This window comes from Magnolia sinica, chromosome 3 (assembly GCF_029962835.1).
Source record: "Magnolia sinica isolate HGM2019 chromosome 3, MsV1, whole genome shotgun sequence".
NCBI lineage: Eukaryota > Viridiplantae > Streptophyta > Magnoliopsida > Magnoliales > Magnoliaceae > Magnolia > Magnolia sinica.
The window spans coordinates 42317158-42332904 of NC_080575.1; the positions used below are offsets into that span (position 1 = coordinate 42317158).

Genomic DNA, 15747 nt, shown 5'->3' on the forward strand with positions numbered 1-15747 from the left:
ATAATATCTTTGGAATACATTCCGACTGAGACTCAACTTGCTGACATTTTCACTAAATCGCTCAACAAAAGCAGGTTTAATAAATTAAAATTTGATCTTGATATGTGCATTCAAAATTGATTATTCATGCATGTATGTATCATAGTGTATATATATTTGATAATTTATATGTTTAAATTTTAAATTTTCATAAAAAATGCATGTTTTTTTTCCTATACACGACTAGTCGTGGATGTGTTCGACCGGTCATGGTACGACCGGTTGAGGACAGCTCAAGACCGGTCGTGAAGCGTGTTGGGTCTTTTAAAATTTGAGAAAATATCTCATCTTCCTCATTTCCTATTCCCTCTCCAATGAGCCGACGCCCAACCAGTCGAAGCCACCGACCTAGATCTTCAAGGTTAGTGCGTCATTTATGTTTTTCTTGTAGATTCTAGTCTATACCACTTCATTTTCACTCTTGGAGTAATCTATTTGATCTTTCATTGCAATTTTGGAATTTTCTTATGAAAAATCTGATCTAACAAAACCCCACTCTACATCCTTTGCATCTTCTTGTTTCCTTGACTTTCTTGTTGCAAATGGACTTTAGAGGGAAAAAGAAAACAACACGTGGTGCTTCCTCTTCTAGGTCGAATTTAACTCGGCGCCATCTTCGGTCTCCTGAAGATGATCCCTCATATGTGCGGGATTTGCGTATGCGCAATGTCATTGTTGAACGTCCTATTGATCTTAATCATATTGCTCATGTTGGTATCCTACCTCTACTCCAAGCTGTAGGATGGGATAACATCTTACATTGGGGTGGGCCTACATTCCAATCTATTGCACAGGCTATGTTTGCATGTCTTTCTGACTTTTCTTCTGAGAATTTATCTTTTAAGATTGATGCTAGAGAAGGGCCGTTTGCTGTAGATCGTCATTTGATATCTGGTCTAATGGATATTCCTGTTAATGATGAGGGTATTCCTATTCATACTTTAACTGAAAAATCCTCTGAATCAGAGAAACGTATGCTAACGAGAGATCTTTGTAATTTGAATGTGCAATGGACTCATAAAGGGAATGCGCTTCCCGCAAGGTATTTATTACCCAGATATAGCGTGCTCCATAGAATATTTATCTCAAATCTGTATCCATGTTCTAGTAATAAAACAGAGCTAACGTCTTTTATGGTTCGGGTCTTGCATTTTGTCATTTCTGGTACTAAAGTTTGTCTGCCTTCCTTGATATGTCATTCCATTATTCAATTTTGTCTCCATCCAGGTCACAGTGATATTCCATTTGTCTATCTTATGACTGTTTTAGCTAATCATATGCTTGTGGCTATGCCTGTTGGAGAGGCTCCTATCCATCATCTCATTTTCAACAATTCTAATATAAATAAGATGAAATTGGGATTGGCTCTTGGCCAAGTGGATGTTGGTGGAAGTAGAGCTGAAGGTGGGAATGAAAAAGATGCTGGTGATCTTCCTCCTGATGACATTTTTGATGAGATAGAATCTGACTCTGGAAATGATCCTGATTATACGCCATCTGAGTTTGATGCACGCTTATGTGCTCTGGAAGAGAAGATAGAAAATATGAATGTTGCCCACGATTTAAGGTTTAAATATATGCGCAAGTATCTTAGGCGTATAAACAAGGGCCTTCATCAACTTGATCCCTTCTATTCATGTTCCTTCTTCAGGATTTAATTAAGTGATTATATTGGTCTGTATTAACTTTATTAAGTGTACCTTAAGTTTTTGCTTGAACTAGCTTATGTTGTGTGGACTTTTTAACTTGCTTATATCTTGACTAGTTCATACATTTCTTACTCTCCTGCTAATTATCCTTTTGATTTCTTCCTTTGTCATATTGTGACAAAAAGGGGGAGAAGATTTCAAGTATTGATTGATTGGAATGGAATATGTATTAAAGGGTAGTAGCATTAAATTTTTTATATGTGTGCTACTCAGGGGGAGTAAATAAGTAAGGAAGAATTTATGCTAGTTAATGACAACTGGTGCATGATTCTTTAACCAGGCTGTAACTGGTTCTCTTTAGATTGTGTAAGCCTATTTGAAAGACACAATTGTGAGGGTTTTAAGTGAACCTGAGAAACCTATTTTCATAGTGAACACTAATATTGTAAGTGCTATGGTTTTATACTCCTTTGGTTGTCAAATTTTGTGGTGCCAAAACATCAATCTATGTCTTGTGTAGCTCATTGGTATATATGATCAAGACATTGCATCACCTCTCTAAACACTTTGCTTCAAGTCAAGAACGAAGAACTACTTCAATCCATTTCAAGAAATGTAAGTACAATCTACAAAGAAGTGATCTTGTTCATGACCCAAGTCAAGTGAAATTCAAGCTACAGGAAGTACAACTCAAGATTAAGTGTAATATAAGCCCTAGAAGATCTCAAGCTCAATGTTACATCAAGAATAGAGATCTCAAGTTTCACAATCTTCCAAGGTTATCTATCATCTAAAGAAATGGTATTTCAATATCCATACTTCATGTTCCAGGTATGAAAGACCATAGATTGACCTTAGGGTAGGTCATTTTGAATACATAATTCAAATTAAATCACTTTATAAGTATTTGGTCTGTTCTAAGACTAGTCCTGGACCTTGTTCGACTAGTCCTAGCACTGGCTCGATCAGTTTAGAAAATCCAGGACCAGTCCTAAGTTTGTTGCAATTGTTCAGAATTTTCTATTCATCTACGACCAGTCCTGAACTCTATTCGACCGGTCGTGTGAACAGTGTCGACTAGTCATTCGACCAGTCCTGGTGCTTCGATTCAAACTACAGCAACCAATCTTTTAGTCCTACGACCAGTCGTGGGTATTCTATGACCAGTCGTAGACACCCTACGACCGGTCGTGTAACTATCTGATTCAATCCCGCTTAAAAATTCAAAAATCTGTTTCATTTACGACCAGTCGAAGGGTTCCCAAGACCAGTCGTAGACGTGATTTTTGCATCTATAAATAGAGGACGAATTTCAGAGTTTGATAATTTGAATTCAAGGAAAATCAAGGCATCACTCCAAGATAAGTTTGTGTTTATTTTAAGCTACATTGTGCATATTTAAAATTCTCTTTTGTTAGCTTATTTAATTTGATTTTGTTTCTATATTTCAATTTAAATTGAAAAGAGGAATTGTTGCATTCCTTCTTCTTAGAATCAAAATCAAATATAGCTAGCCCAACTGGTTTAATTTAAAATCAATTAGAACCTAAAACCATTTCAAAGTGAGTATTGGACATTGAACTTCTACATTTGAACTTCTACTCTGATTGGTTCTTCTGGGCTGCTACAAAGAAGAAATCAAGGTATTTTACATTTATTGTAAATTCCATTATTTTGGTTTTGTTTGAGGTTAAGCTAGAAAAATCTCATTATGATGGTTATCTGAGGAGAGCCAGAAAACTCAAAAATTGGGGTTTTTGGATTGTGTAAGCCCAAGTTAAAAAGACAAAATTGTGAAGGTTTTAGGTGAACCTGTGAAACCTATTTTGGTAGTGAACACTGATATCCCCTATGTGAGGATATTAGGAGTGGAGTAGCTATGTGGCTGTTGTTTAACAGTTGGTGTACACAGGCGAACCACTATAATTTCTTATGTCTTGTGGTTTGAATGTTCGTTTAATTTTTCCTATCTTTTATAATTCAAAATTGTGGAATGTTTGTGTGGATGTGAATGTTGTAATATTTACATTTCAAGTACAGTGGGGAATGTTGTAATAATTTATATTTAAATTCTTGCAATTTATTTCAATTCATTGCTATTTATTCATTCCTTTTCTGTTTGAGTTCTTGATACAAAGAACATTCTAGAAATAAGGTTGTCCTGCCATAAACCCTTGGTTTTTATGGTGTAAGGTTGTCCTTAGAACATAATTAGTATCAACCTCTCAATTCTTGATTATTGAGGTTGCTTTTCATTTTCAGCATTGTGAATTGATTTCTTTTAATTGTCTATCATATTCTTTTATTCCGCTGTTAAAGCTTAAATTTGGCAAAGTCCTATTTCCCCCCCCTCTTGGCCTTTTCAGAAACAACCTAAATTCCGGACTGAAATCCATCCAAAAGGAGGGCAGAAACTGCTCCTTCTGATGGGTCGTAATGCAGATTGAAAATACCTTTAGGAGGGTCGAAGTTCTGGACCGGAATCTGAGCTAAAAACACCATCAGATGGGGTGGAATTTGGTCGGAAACCAAGCCCTCAGATTAGGGCCGAAATCGGGCCAGATTCTGGGCCAAAATTGACCACCATTCAGGCCTCCAGCAGCAACGTCTGGGCCAACGGTGGGGCTGCTCATGAGCAGAGCATTTTGGGCCGAACAACTGGGCCGAGCCAGAAAGCTCAGCCGCAGCTGTGGGCTACTCGAGAGCAAACCGCAGTGGGCCTGTGCCAAAGCCGAGGCCTTACGCATTGCAGGTGGGCCACCCCACACATCACAGTGGGCTTCACCAGGTGCGCCAGTGGGCCACAACTGAGAGAAATATCAGTGGGCCACACGAGGTGGGCCACATTTAAGAAAATCTCAGTAGGCCTCACTACATTACAGTGAGCCGCCCAATCAAAATTCCAGATGGGCCTCACTTCAAATCTCAGTGGGCTTCATTACATTACAGCAGGCCACACACAAGCAGCAAGTGGGGCTAAGCAGAGTCCAGCCTGGCGATTTGAGGCCAAGTACAGCCCTAAATGGGTCATGAACTGGGCCGTGATCGGCCCCCACACTGGGCCACAACTTGAGATCAGGCCCGGTTCCTTTTGGGCCACATAAATGGGCCAGGCTGACTAGCCAAAACTCATTAGACCCAGATCCTTTTGGGGCCTTGATTGTTGGGCCAAAACTGGCCCAATCCACTTGTAGTAGGGGCTCTTACAAACTTTCCCATTAAGGGTCTTTCAGAGCATTATCTAATATAAGTTCTTGGATTGGAAATAATTCTAGGAAATCGGTCGTACGACGTCAGACCGTCAAATAGCTACAGAAACCTGAATCGAGAAAGAAGCTACATGTAACATCTCAAAAAAATCCGTACAAAGACCCAAGTACCACCTCAGGTAGAAATCACTAAGGATCGAATCCTTTAGAAATTAGATGAAAATTAATTAAGTACTAAGCTGAATTAATTGGCGAATTAGCTCGAATAACTTTCTATACGAACTGCAAGACCCAAAACTAGTAGAATCACTAATCCAACGTCACTTAGAACCTAGGATCAATCTCAAAACCCAGTTGCTCTCGGGAGCACACTGAAACTCCGTATCGGACCTGGACCGTGTGTCAAAAGTCTGATCAACGCGAAACTATACAGTTATGACTACCTTACTAGGCTTAACTACCATCGTGGGAATCAAGTCCAAATAGTATCCAGAAACGCACAACTTGAGCCCAGAGCGAAGTGTGTGAGAAACGCGAATATCTTTAGAAAATGAACTTAAACTTAAGTGAATTGAGACGTTCGCTTGCAAGCTAAATTTAAGGTTTCAGACATCAGATTCTGACCCAACTACACCCTTGGATCAGGAAAATTTTCCTACACATGTCAGTGTACTTGTGGCCCTGATCGAGTGACGATGGTCGTTGAACTGAAATTAGTCCTCCACGGTCGATCCACAAATCCTATTGGATCGAAATCTTAAATTGGCATAGATCCATTGTCTAGGAACTTTCTCCAAACCGTATATGAGGTATGGACCTCCAGATGAGCTCCATTGGGCCGAAACAGACAACTTTTGGCTATAACCTAAGTATACCATGGCCCTGGGGCCATTGACATCAGTTCTAGGCCTATATAAGGGCCTTAACCCACCCCTCTCATTTCATATGAATTTCCTAACCCTAGGCGAGAGAAGAGAGAAAAGAAGAGGAAAGAGTGAGGAGAAGAGTGAGAGAGTGAGAGATAGTTGCTGGGATTCGTTTTCACCTCTCCACGTGCCGAATCCTCTCTCCCGTATCGTTACGCCATCGAATCCAAATCCATTTTTGGGTAAGAAATCCTAACCCTAATTTATTTTAGAAATTCGAATAGGGAAAACAGTGAAATAGATAACCTATTTCATGATTTAGGTAGCCGTTGTTCTGTAAACGGAAGTGTAGGTTTCAAACTGAGTTCGAAACGAGCAAACCGAGGAAAGGTGTGGACTATAAATGTTTAGGTTATGGTTTTCAAGGCTTTCAATGTCAGTTAATGATTTATGACTAACTTGATTACTCTCACATGTACTTAGATGCGATGGTTTCCGTGTATTATACATATATATGAACTATGTTAAATATAATACATTCTATGTGTTTGTTGAAATGTTTGAATGGATATGGAATCATGATTTGTGCTTACCATGATTATTGATTAAGAATACATGATTGTTGTATGTGTGGCAACTTCTTATGAAAGGATTTGTTATAATATGTGTTATAACAAATTTATTACATGTATGTTGATATGTGTAATCTAAGTGTTTGATAAAATGTCTAAATGAGGAAATACTTTTTGAAATGTATTTAATGAGGGTATTGAGATAGGATTCTCAATTACCTTATCTATAGTTACAGTTTCCTTCATGTAACCTATCTTGCTACTACGTGATCTATGGATGAAATGCCTATGTATGATAACATGTGTACTATGTGCTTGTTAAAATGCTCAAATGAGATTTATATTTGAATTGGTTGTCACATGCTATTTGACTATCACATATGAATGCCTATGGTGTTTGAGTATGATTGGGACTAATACGTACTCCAGGAAATCGGTAACGGTTTAAGATCAGTGGCCGAACTAGTTCGCCACAACGGATACGTTCGATGAATCTGAGTCGTATGGTGATTATCGACAGTGGTTAGGCCACGAGGAGTGTGTATGTGCTCCATATCAATTTATTTAACGTGCGCTCGTACCATTCGAGCTTGTCAAGTAACCCGATTGGCCTAACATATGTTCACCATATATGGACACTACTGCTTGAATCTAAGGTACCACTTACCATTGAAAAGCTCGTTTAACCTTGGTACCACGATCCACTAAGACTCATGAGCTGAGCATGGTGTTATGCGACACCGTGGTCAAGTAATCGGTCTACGCTGGGGTGACGAGCCTCCCCGTAGTGTCCATTAAGCAACCCAAACTTGTGAGCCGAATACGGTGGTATGGGACATTGTATTCGAGCTGTCGGCCTATGTTAAGGTGACGAGCCTTTTCGTAGTGACCTCGAATATAAACTAGGCCTACGCTGAGGTGACGAGCTTCTCTATAGCGACCTAAACTTGCCTATCCACTGCTTTCCAAATCAGGGGTGATGTTACCCTATAACTTGTCTATCGTATGTGATTAACTAGGATTGATGACCCTAAATGGATCATTGTTTGGGTAAATGATATAAAGGGAGATATCTTAGCTTCCCGAACCTGCTGTACGAATAAACATAATTAAGTATTGGCTAACATGATCATGCACGCATTACATGTGCTTTGGCGAGGAAGCGCACGTGTCCGGAGTGGTGCCTGTCGCGATCGTGAGATGATGTCACTGAGGGAGTCTAGGCGAAGGCATGCATCATTATAGCATACCATACTTGCATTAACAAGAGTACTTAGGATATGATTGCTGTATTGCTTTATCATTACTGCTTGACTGAATTGATAACATATTAACCTTTGCCTTATAGTACCACTGAGTTGATCACTCACTCCCACTCTGGGACAGTGTTTTAAAACATCAACCAGACTCTGTTGTAACTACAGGTGATGGCGATGCTTATGAGGTGGAGCCTGACTTCTTTGATGACAAGAAGGAGTTCTCCTACATGCAACTCTCTGGCGGGTCTAAGTAGACCTGGAGTTGTGTCGATGGGGTTACAGGGATACGGATTAGATGTCATTACACTATATCATTTTGTAGATTTTGAAACTATACATGTAATTATTTAACCTGGTGACATATTCATACTCTAGGGACTTACAACCACTTATATGCTTTATATATTTATCACAGTCTTCTTCTTGCATAATCTAATTGTCTCTGGAATATGATATGCTGATTTAGTGTAATCCCACTCATGTTTAATGTACTAATATGGACAACATTTAATCATTAGTATCTATGTTGCATAAGTGATGCGTTGGAACTCGGGAGTTGAGCTTCTGCTCGACCCCCGATTTTCGAGGCATTACACTACAACCCCTCAGGTGATGATTTTTCCCCTTGGGCTTTCCACCCCTAAGTTAGCCAAACATAGTAGACATTAAAATGCTATCGATAGCTCAATGTCCTAATACTTGTTGTAAATTTTTAAGTTCTATTAATTGTTTTATCTCAATTCATAATTGGTGAACTATGTTTATGCTACTTGCTAGGCTCACATACTAGTTAATAATTCATGGGTACTATCCATATGAAATAATCATTGATTTTTCCATGTTTTAGTATTATATTGCTTGATAGTTCGCACTTTGGTTTCATGATGACACATTAAAAATCCTACCACCATTATGTAATTCTATGCACCTTCACATGTTAATAAATGGATGTGAGTCGCCTTAATAATCAATTCACAGCCTTACGTGTGGAAAACTCCACTATTGTATGAGAACCACGCTTGGGATGTAACTAGACAGATTGTGTGGAAAATAGGGCCCTTAACTTAATGTTATTTTGATCGAAGGGTTTTATTTAACATCCCAAGGTGGAAGACCTCATGAGCCGAGGATGGTGGTCATGAGACACTATGCCCATGTTGTCGGCCTACGCTAGGTGACGAGCTCCCTGTAGTGACCATTGAGTTACTTAAACCAACTGATTGTAATTGGAATAATAATGATTTGGTTAATCATGCATTCATAGTATATTGGCGATGACGGGTGGCTAATTCTGGATATTGTAGCACGTGACCTTAGGTTTAGTAGGGTATCATTTCGCTAGCTCCCAGACCACCGACTATTGACACTTGGTTTATGCTATATGAGTTATGCTACACTAGTGACCTAAGTACGAGATATATGCGATGACTTGGCACCATGTTGTATGAGATATGCTACGCTGGTGATCGGTCTTTTGCATGAGTGACGAACTCAAGTCCGACTGATGAGCATCCCCAGGTCGATGTGCATTCATACATCCATGCACTTTAATAAGATTACATCCTATTTGTTTTGGAATGTTTCATTGTTTTTCTTTAAACTATGTTTGCTAAGGCAGCAGTGTGTAATCTTGAGGAGAATTCACACTGAGCTAGTCACTCATTCATCGAATATCCAACCGTACAGAGTATGCAGGTGTAGATGGAGATGATGGTAGCACCGGCCCTGAGGGCGCGATGGCGGAGCCTGAAGACGAATATTACGAAGATGAGCAGCACCAAGAAGCGGTTGATTACTTTGGGCTTAACCAGCAGTGGTAGCATTTCTCATGTTTGATTTGATACATTGAAACTCTAAAAAAAATTGTAACTATGGCCCCCAGTTAAGTGGGCTAAATATTCGGATTTATATGATATCATCCATGCTTACTTATGCTATTGCACTCTGACTTGGATATTTCTGTTAGTCCTCTGATTCATTGACTTTCGGGTTTCTGGAACGAGTTTCGAACTTGAGTTCTGGAAATCGGGGCATTACACTCACCTTCAATGCCCCCTTCGTTCATGGCCAAGTGGGCTGCGGGGCGTTGAGGGTGTGTGTTTGATAAGTGGCATGGTTGGCCACAACGGTAATAATTATTCAGCCTTGGTCGACCATAAGGATTTGGAATCCTACTCAGACATGCTATTATGGGTGCTACATGTTGAGGCCTAAATGGACTGCTCTCCGTATCACGGTTTGCGGTTATAGGAAGTTGATAACGCCCTCCTACTAGTTCCTTTCCTTTTACCATCTCTGAATCCTACGTGGGACCCATCATAGGGGGCTGAGCCGACGGATAAGGCCGAGTAAGGACTCTTGCAAGCTGCATTTCTGCCCTACCTACCAACTGAGCCACTTCATCCACAGTCCCGACCAGATGCATCTGAACTCGGTCCTGTATTGTTTGTCATAAACCATGTTACCTTCTGCGATCCGGTCTCCAACAAATCATTGCACGTTGCCAACCACTGGAATTCTTCAGTATAATCCGTGACGGTTCTATTTCTCTACCGATAATTTTGGTATTGTTGTAACAATACCTACTCATAATCACTAAAGAGGAATCGTGATTAAAGAAAGTGTCTCATCCATAGTCATGATCGGATGGGCGTCTTCTTCTATTAGGCACGTGAGAGTTGTAATTGCTCTCACCATGCAGAAGCACCATATTTTAATTTAAACGCTACCAATTTCATATTCTTATATTCCGGCACATTCATGTAATCAAAATACCGCTTTACTTCGACTAAGCAATCGAAGAAGTCTTCTATACATAATAAGCTATTAAAACTGAGGAGTTTGGCCTTACCTCTATAGTCTCTTTCAGCACGATCTAGTCGATTGTTTCCGTGGACTGATCGCTAGGCAAAAACGCCACCAACGTCCTTGTCATTGGAGCTCAACTCATTTGGGACAGCCTTGTGATTCACCTCTAGAAGGACTCTACGAAAATTGGGGTTATGTCGTATAACTATCATGGACAATTGAGCATCATTTTGAGCTCCAAGTAGAATTAGCGCATCCGTAATACAATCAAGGGTTGCCTGTAGCCGTTGCATGGTCAGCTGACTCTCCCTGTGGAAAACTTTTGTTCTTTCAAATAGATAATGAATCTTTGAATCACCGTCCACAAGATTTTAGTATATTCTATCATTAGTAGCCATTGGCCCAAGGGGAGTCCTTGCTCTAATACCAATTGATGCAGGGAAGGACGTGAAGAGGTTGATCACTGTCTTCCTCAGAAAATAACTATTCCAAATCCATGGAGCTCTCTGGACTCCTTACGGAGCTTCCTTCATGAGGAATAAGATAGAAATAATTTATAAAATTTTTGAAATAAATTGATTCATGATTTTTTTTAAAAAAATGAAATTACAATCCTTTAAATAATTAGCTCAAACCTAAAATGGTTTTTTAGACTCAAACTCCCCAAAAAGATGACTTACTATAAATAGTAAACTTATACTATTTATATACGGTCACCATTCCTACTCAGACTTCATGGTTTTTGGCCAAAAATAATGTCCAATTTAGACTAATTGCGTTGTTCTCCTAACTTTTCTAAGTTTTTTTCCATGTTGGGTACAACTTCTACAACTCAAAAAATGAAAAGTTATAAACCAACTAAAACTTAGTATTTATAATAAAAACGAAATTAAAATAGAACTTTGACCATAATATGATAGAACCTTAGCAGCCCAGAGTAATGAGTTGGTTGGCTAAAGTAACTTCTCTTACCCAAAATCATATATGATAATTTGAAAAACTCATTCTAGTTTGCAAGATATCACTGTTTTAAAGCCCTGACTGTCCGAATCATTTTCACCTCCTATATGGCCTTCTCTGATCCATCTTCGCCGTGAAACATTCTCACCTCATATAGGGCCTTCTCTGATCCATCTTTGCCGTGAAAGTGTCTTCGACCCTCTCTGCATCAATGGGCCAACCTACAGGAGCACAGTACGAACCCTCCATAATGCAACATGTAATATTTATTACAGGGAAGACTACCATGTTGCGTACGGTACAGGGTTCATGGCAGTAGGAAGAAAATACAACGGCAATGATGGGAGATTTCACACATGGGCCAGGTCAGGTACGGTGAGCACAGTCTCTCTTGGCACGTGTAAGGATTATATTTCTACTAATCTTTTCTCAGACAGCTGTCTTCACAAGCCCTACACTTGCTTGCTAATAACTACGAATGTTTTAAGCAGATTAAAGTATGTTTTCTAATCTCTACCTGTTTTTATTTTAATTTTAATTTTTCCTAGGAAGGGTAGAAATGAGACGAATTTCAAGGACTGATGTTTGTTCTTTTGGAATTTTCTTCTTGTTTTGGAAATTGGGCTACTACGTTTCTACATGTTTTATTCGGTCTTTCTCGTGTTTTTTTTTCTATTAAACGTCTTTGGAAATTCTGATTTTTAGGGAGTTTTTAATTTTTTGGGTTGATTTTTTTCTGTTGGGCTGTCCAATCGAAATGGGTTTTCGTAGCTGATTGAAATGACTCACATTTCATGACATTTCCTCTCTCTGTTTGCAGTCAATTGACTTATTTTTGTATCATTACCAACTTGTGGTTGCTTTAATGCATTCCCATATCTTTTCCCATGTCCAGTGAAATATCTTACTACTCCTGGCATGATAGACACTTCATTTCATTCATCTCCTTGCTTTTAAATTTTAGCTGTCCAAACAGGCCGAGAACTGGGTATTTTTTATCAGCCATGATAGAGGGAATTCCAGGCACATGACTGCAACATTTCCAGGTGTGAAGAAAAAAGGTTGGAGATGAAGTATATGAAACTTGGAACACGGCCTGATACTTTCTATACTGCAGAAGCTGTGAGGTGATGAAAAAGACCATCTCCTCATCCTTCTTTAAGCTTTCTATGCTATTTTTACAAGGAGATGATATGAGAAAAAACCATCCTTTCTATTTCCATACTACATGCAAACCATTTTCTTTCTATATGCAGATCTGTCTCCACAGAAGTTTCAAGTGATCTTATAGTCCAAGTTAAAAGCAGCAGATATCTTCTCCACAAGGTAAATTCCTGATTATGACCCATTTCCCAAATTTTCATTTTCATGTCTGCAATCTGATGAGCTAGCAATTTTTATTTTTTTTTATTTTAATTTTTAATTTTGATTATTTACATATAGTTTCTATATCTCTGTTGTTGTCGTCATCTTCTCTGTTGTTTCTTTGTTGTTGTTGCTGTTTCACAGTTTCCTCTGCTCTCCAAATGCTTGCGCTTGCAGCAACTATGCTCTGAATCAACAGACGCAGAACCCGTGATCGAACTATCTGACTTCCCTGGCGGCATTGAGGCGTTTGAGATCTGTGCAAAGTTCTGTTATGGCATCACCATCACCCTCAGTGCATTCAACATAGTGTCTGTCCGATGTGCAGCCGAATACCTTCGGATGACGGAGGACGTCGAGAAGGGTAATCTTATATACAAGCTTGAAATCTTCTTCAATTCTTGCGTACTTCGTGGCTGGAAGGACACCATTGTTACACTACAGACCACCAAGTCCTTTGCTCTCTGGTCTGAAGATCTTGGAATCACGAGCAGATGCATTGATGCGATCGTTTCGAGAGTCCTAATACACCCGTCGAAGGTGAATTGGCCTTACAGCTATTCTAGAGGAAACAGAGAAGGTGGGCAGTATAACAGCATAGAGAGCCAAAATCACAAGCTTATTCCAAAAGGATGGTGGGCTGAAGACATTGCTGAATTGGGAATAAACTTCTATTGGAGAGTCATGCTAGCAATCAAATCCTCAGGTAAAGTACCTGCTAATCTCATCGGCGAGGCATTGCAGGTCTATTCGTGCCGATGGCTACCCAATATCTCGAAAGATACCAGCAATAAACAAGTGACCGATGCTTGTTCAGATCCAGTTGGAGAGATAACTTCAAGACATCGGTTTCTTTTGGAATCGATAGTAAGCTTGCTTCCAATGGAGAAAGGTTCTGTATCTTGCAGTTTCTTGCTTAAGCTGCTAAAGGCGGCGAACATACTTGGTGCTTCTTCTTCTTCGAAGATGGAATTGGCAAGGAGAGTGGGGATTCAATTGGAGGAAGCGACAGTCAGGGATCTGTTGATTCCGTCTCTGTCACATGCTAATGAGACATTGTATGATGTTGATATTGTTATGACTATATTGGAGCAGTTCATGTTACAGGGGCAGAGTCCACCGACGAGCCCGCCTAGAGCTAGGGCGGGCTTTGAGAGAAGGAGGTCCCGGTCTGCGGAGAACGTCGATTTTGAGTTTCAGGAAAGCAGGAGGTCATCTTCAGCATCACATAGCTCGAAACTTAAGGTCACGAAGCTCATAGACAATTATCTCCAGGAGATTGCCCGCGATGCGAATTTACCTCTGCAGAAGGTGATAGCACTTGCTGAGGCGGTACCGGATTTTGCTAGGCCTGATCACGACGATCTCTATAGAGTCATTGACATTTATCTCAAGGTAATCTTAGCACCTCTATTTTTAAACAGCGTTTGGATCCTATAAGTGAATTGAATTTTAAGAAAACAGTTCAATTAGAATGGAAATGGCCAATACAGATCTACCTCACTCCAATCATAGGGAGGATTTTACCCACCCAAACTCAAATTACATTACATTTGTTTCACATACAACTCCAAACACATGGAACTGAATTTGGGGGGCTTGTTTGTCCTATTGAGATATGATGGTGCCACCCCAAGTTGGCTATTTCCTTTGTATGAATTGAATTATTGTGATTTAGTTGAATTGATCGTCCAAACATGCCGTTATTCATCATCTGTACAGTTAACTGAAGGGTGCCACCCTGATTAGAACTAAACACAAATCTTGTGATTGCTATATTTCAATTTGATTAGAATTTGGCTAATTTATACTGAATTGAATACATTCTCCCTGTAATTAGGATTTGGCTATTTTGTATTGAATTGGATTATTGCAATTTAGTTGAATTGAACATCCAAACACATCCTTATTCATCATCTGACAACCTACAAGGTGCCACTCTGATTAGAATTGATACAATTTCTCCTCTGATTGCTATATTTGAATGAACAGTCCCACTCAGACCTTGATAAGAGCGAAAGAAAAAGGTTATGTCGAATCTTAGACTGCAAGAAGCTGTCAATGGAGGCCTGCATACACGCCGCACAGAACGAACTACTTCCACTGAGAGTAGTTGTACAAGTTCTCTTCTTTGAGCAAGCTCGTGCTGCCATGTCTGGAGCCCAAGTGACTGAGCTGCCTAGCAACCTTAAAGCTCTGCTAACTGCCCACGAAGACGACGCTTCAAGGCCTTCCCAACTACATGGCGCAGCTGGAGCCACTGCAGAGGATGAGTGGAGCATTTCTGGACTGAAATCCCCCAAGTCGAAGCTGTCAACGCTCAGGATGAAGCTGGCGGAAGCAGATGGGGACATGGACGACGATGTCATGCAACAAGATGGTTCTGGTAGGACGTCGAAGCTGAAGGCCTTGTGCTCAATTCCTACCAAACCCAAGAGGATGCTGAGTAAGTTGTGGTCTATCAATAGAAGTATAAGTGAAAAGCATTGATTGGTGTTTGTTTACTTGATGGTAGAATGGGATTTGTAATGTGTAGAGGTCGATCCAAATTCCCTCTATTTGCTTCTTATGCTTGCTTAGTTCTAGGATATTGATTCCATTTTCAACTCCTGCTGTACCTTACAGTAATAAACAAGAAAAATCTCTTCAAGGATTCCAAACCCATGAAATTAGCTGTCACTGGTTTCTCATATGCTTCCAACTCCTGCTGTACCTGACAGTAATAAACAAGAAAAATCTCTTCAAGGATTTCATACCTATGAAATTAGTTGTAACTGGTTTCTCATATGCTTCTGCCTCTGTTTTGTTGAGCTCACTCATTTATTTTAGAGGTTTTGCAAGTGAACCTTGATAAACAACCCCTTTCTCTAAAGGCTTGTGCTGTTAGAGGATGGTATATCAATGTATATCAAGGGACTTTAACACTCCCCTACAGGGCGGAACTCCGCACCGGGCAAGGAGGAGGGCATATTTTCTGCCCCCAGAATTCAAATACTTAGAACTCTCACTGATTAATTGCT

The 15747-nt window shown here is 39.8% G+C and overlaps 1 protein-coding gene across 2 annotated transcripts; it reads left to right on the forward strand.

Moving 5' to 3' along the window:
• The first annotated feature begins 11725 nt into the window (after positions 1-11725).
• On the forward strand, positions 11726-15512 carry LOC131239845 (BTB/POZ domain-containing protein At1g67900). Of its 2 annotated transcripts, XM_058237730.1 has the most exons (5): positions 11726-11859; positions 12339-12489; positions 12619-12688; positions 12872-14122; positions 14720-15512. In XM_058237730.1, exons 2-5 carry the CDS (start codon positions 12431-12433, stop codon positions 15215-15217), a joined length of 1878 nt encoding a protein of 625 aa, XP_058093713.1. In that variant the 5' UTR covers positions 11726-11859; positions 12339-12430; the 3' UTR covers positions 15218-15512. The 2 variants fall into 2 exon arrangements, with proteins under 2 accessions (XP_058093713.1, XP_058093712.1); XM_058237729.1 differs by lacking the exon at positions 11726-11859 and having other exon boundaries at positions 11891-12489.
• Positions 15513-15747: the final 235 nt, after the last annotated feature.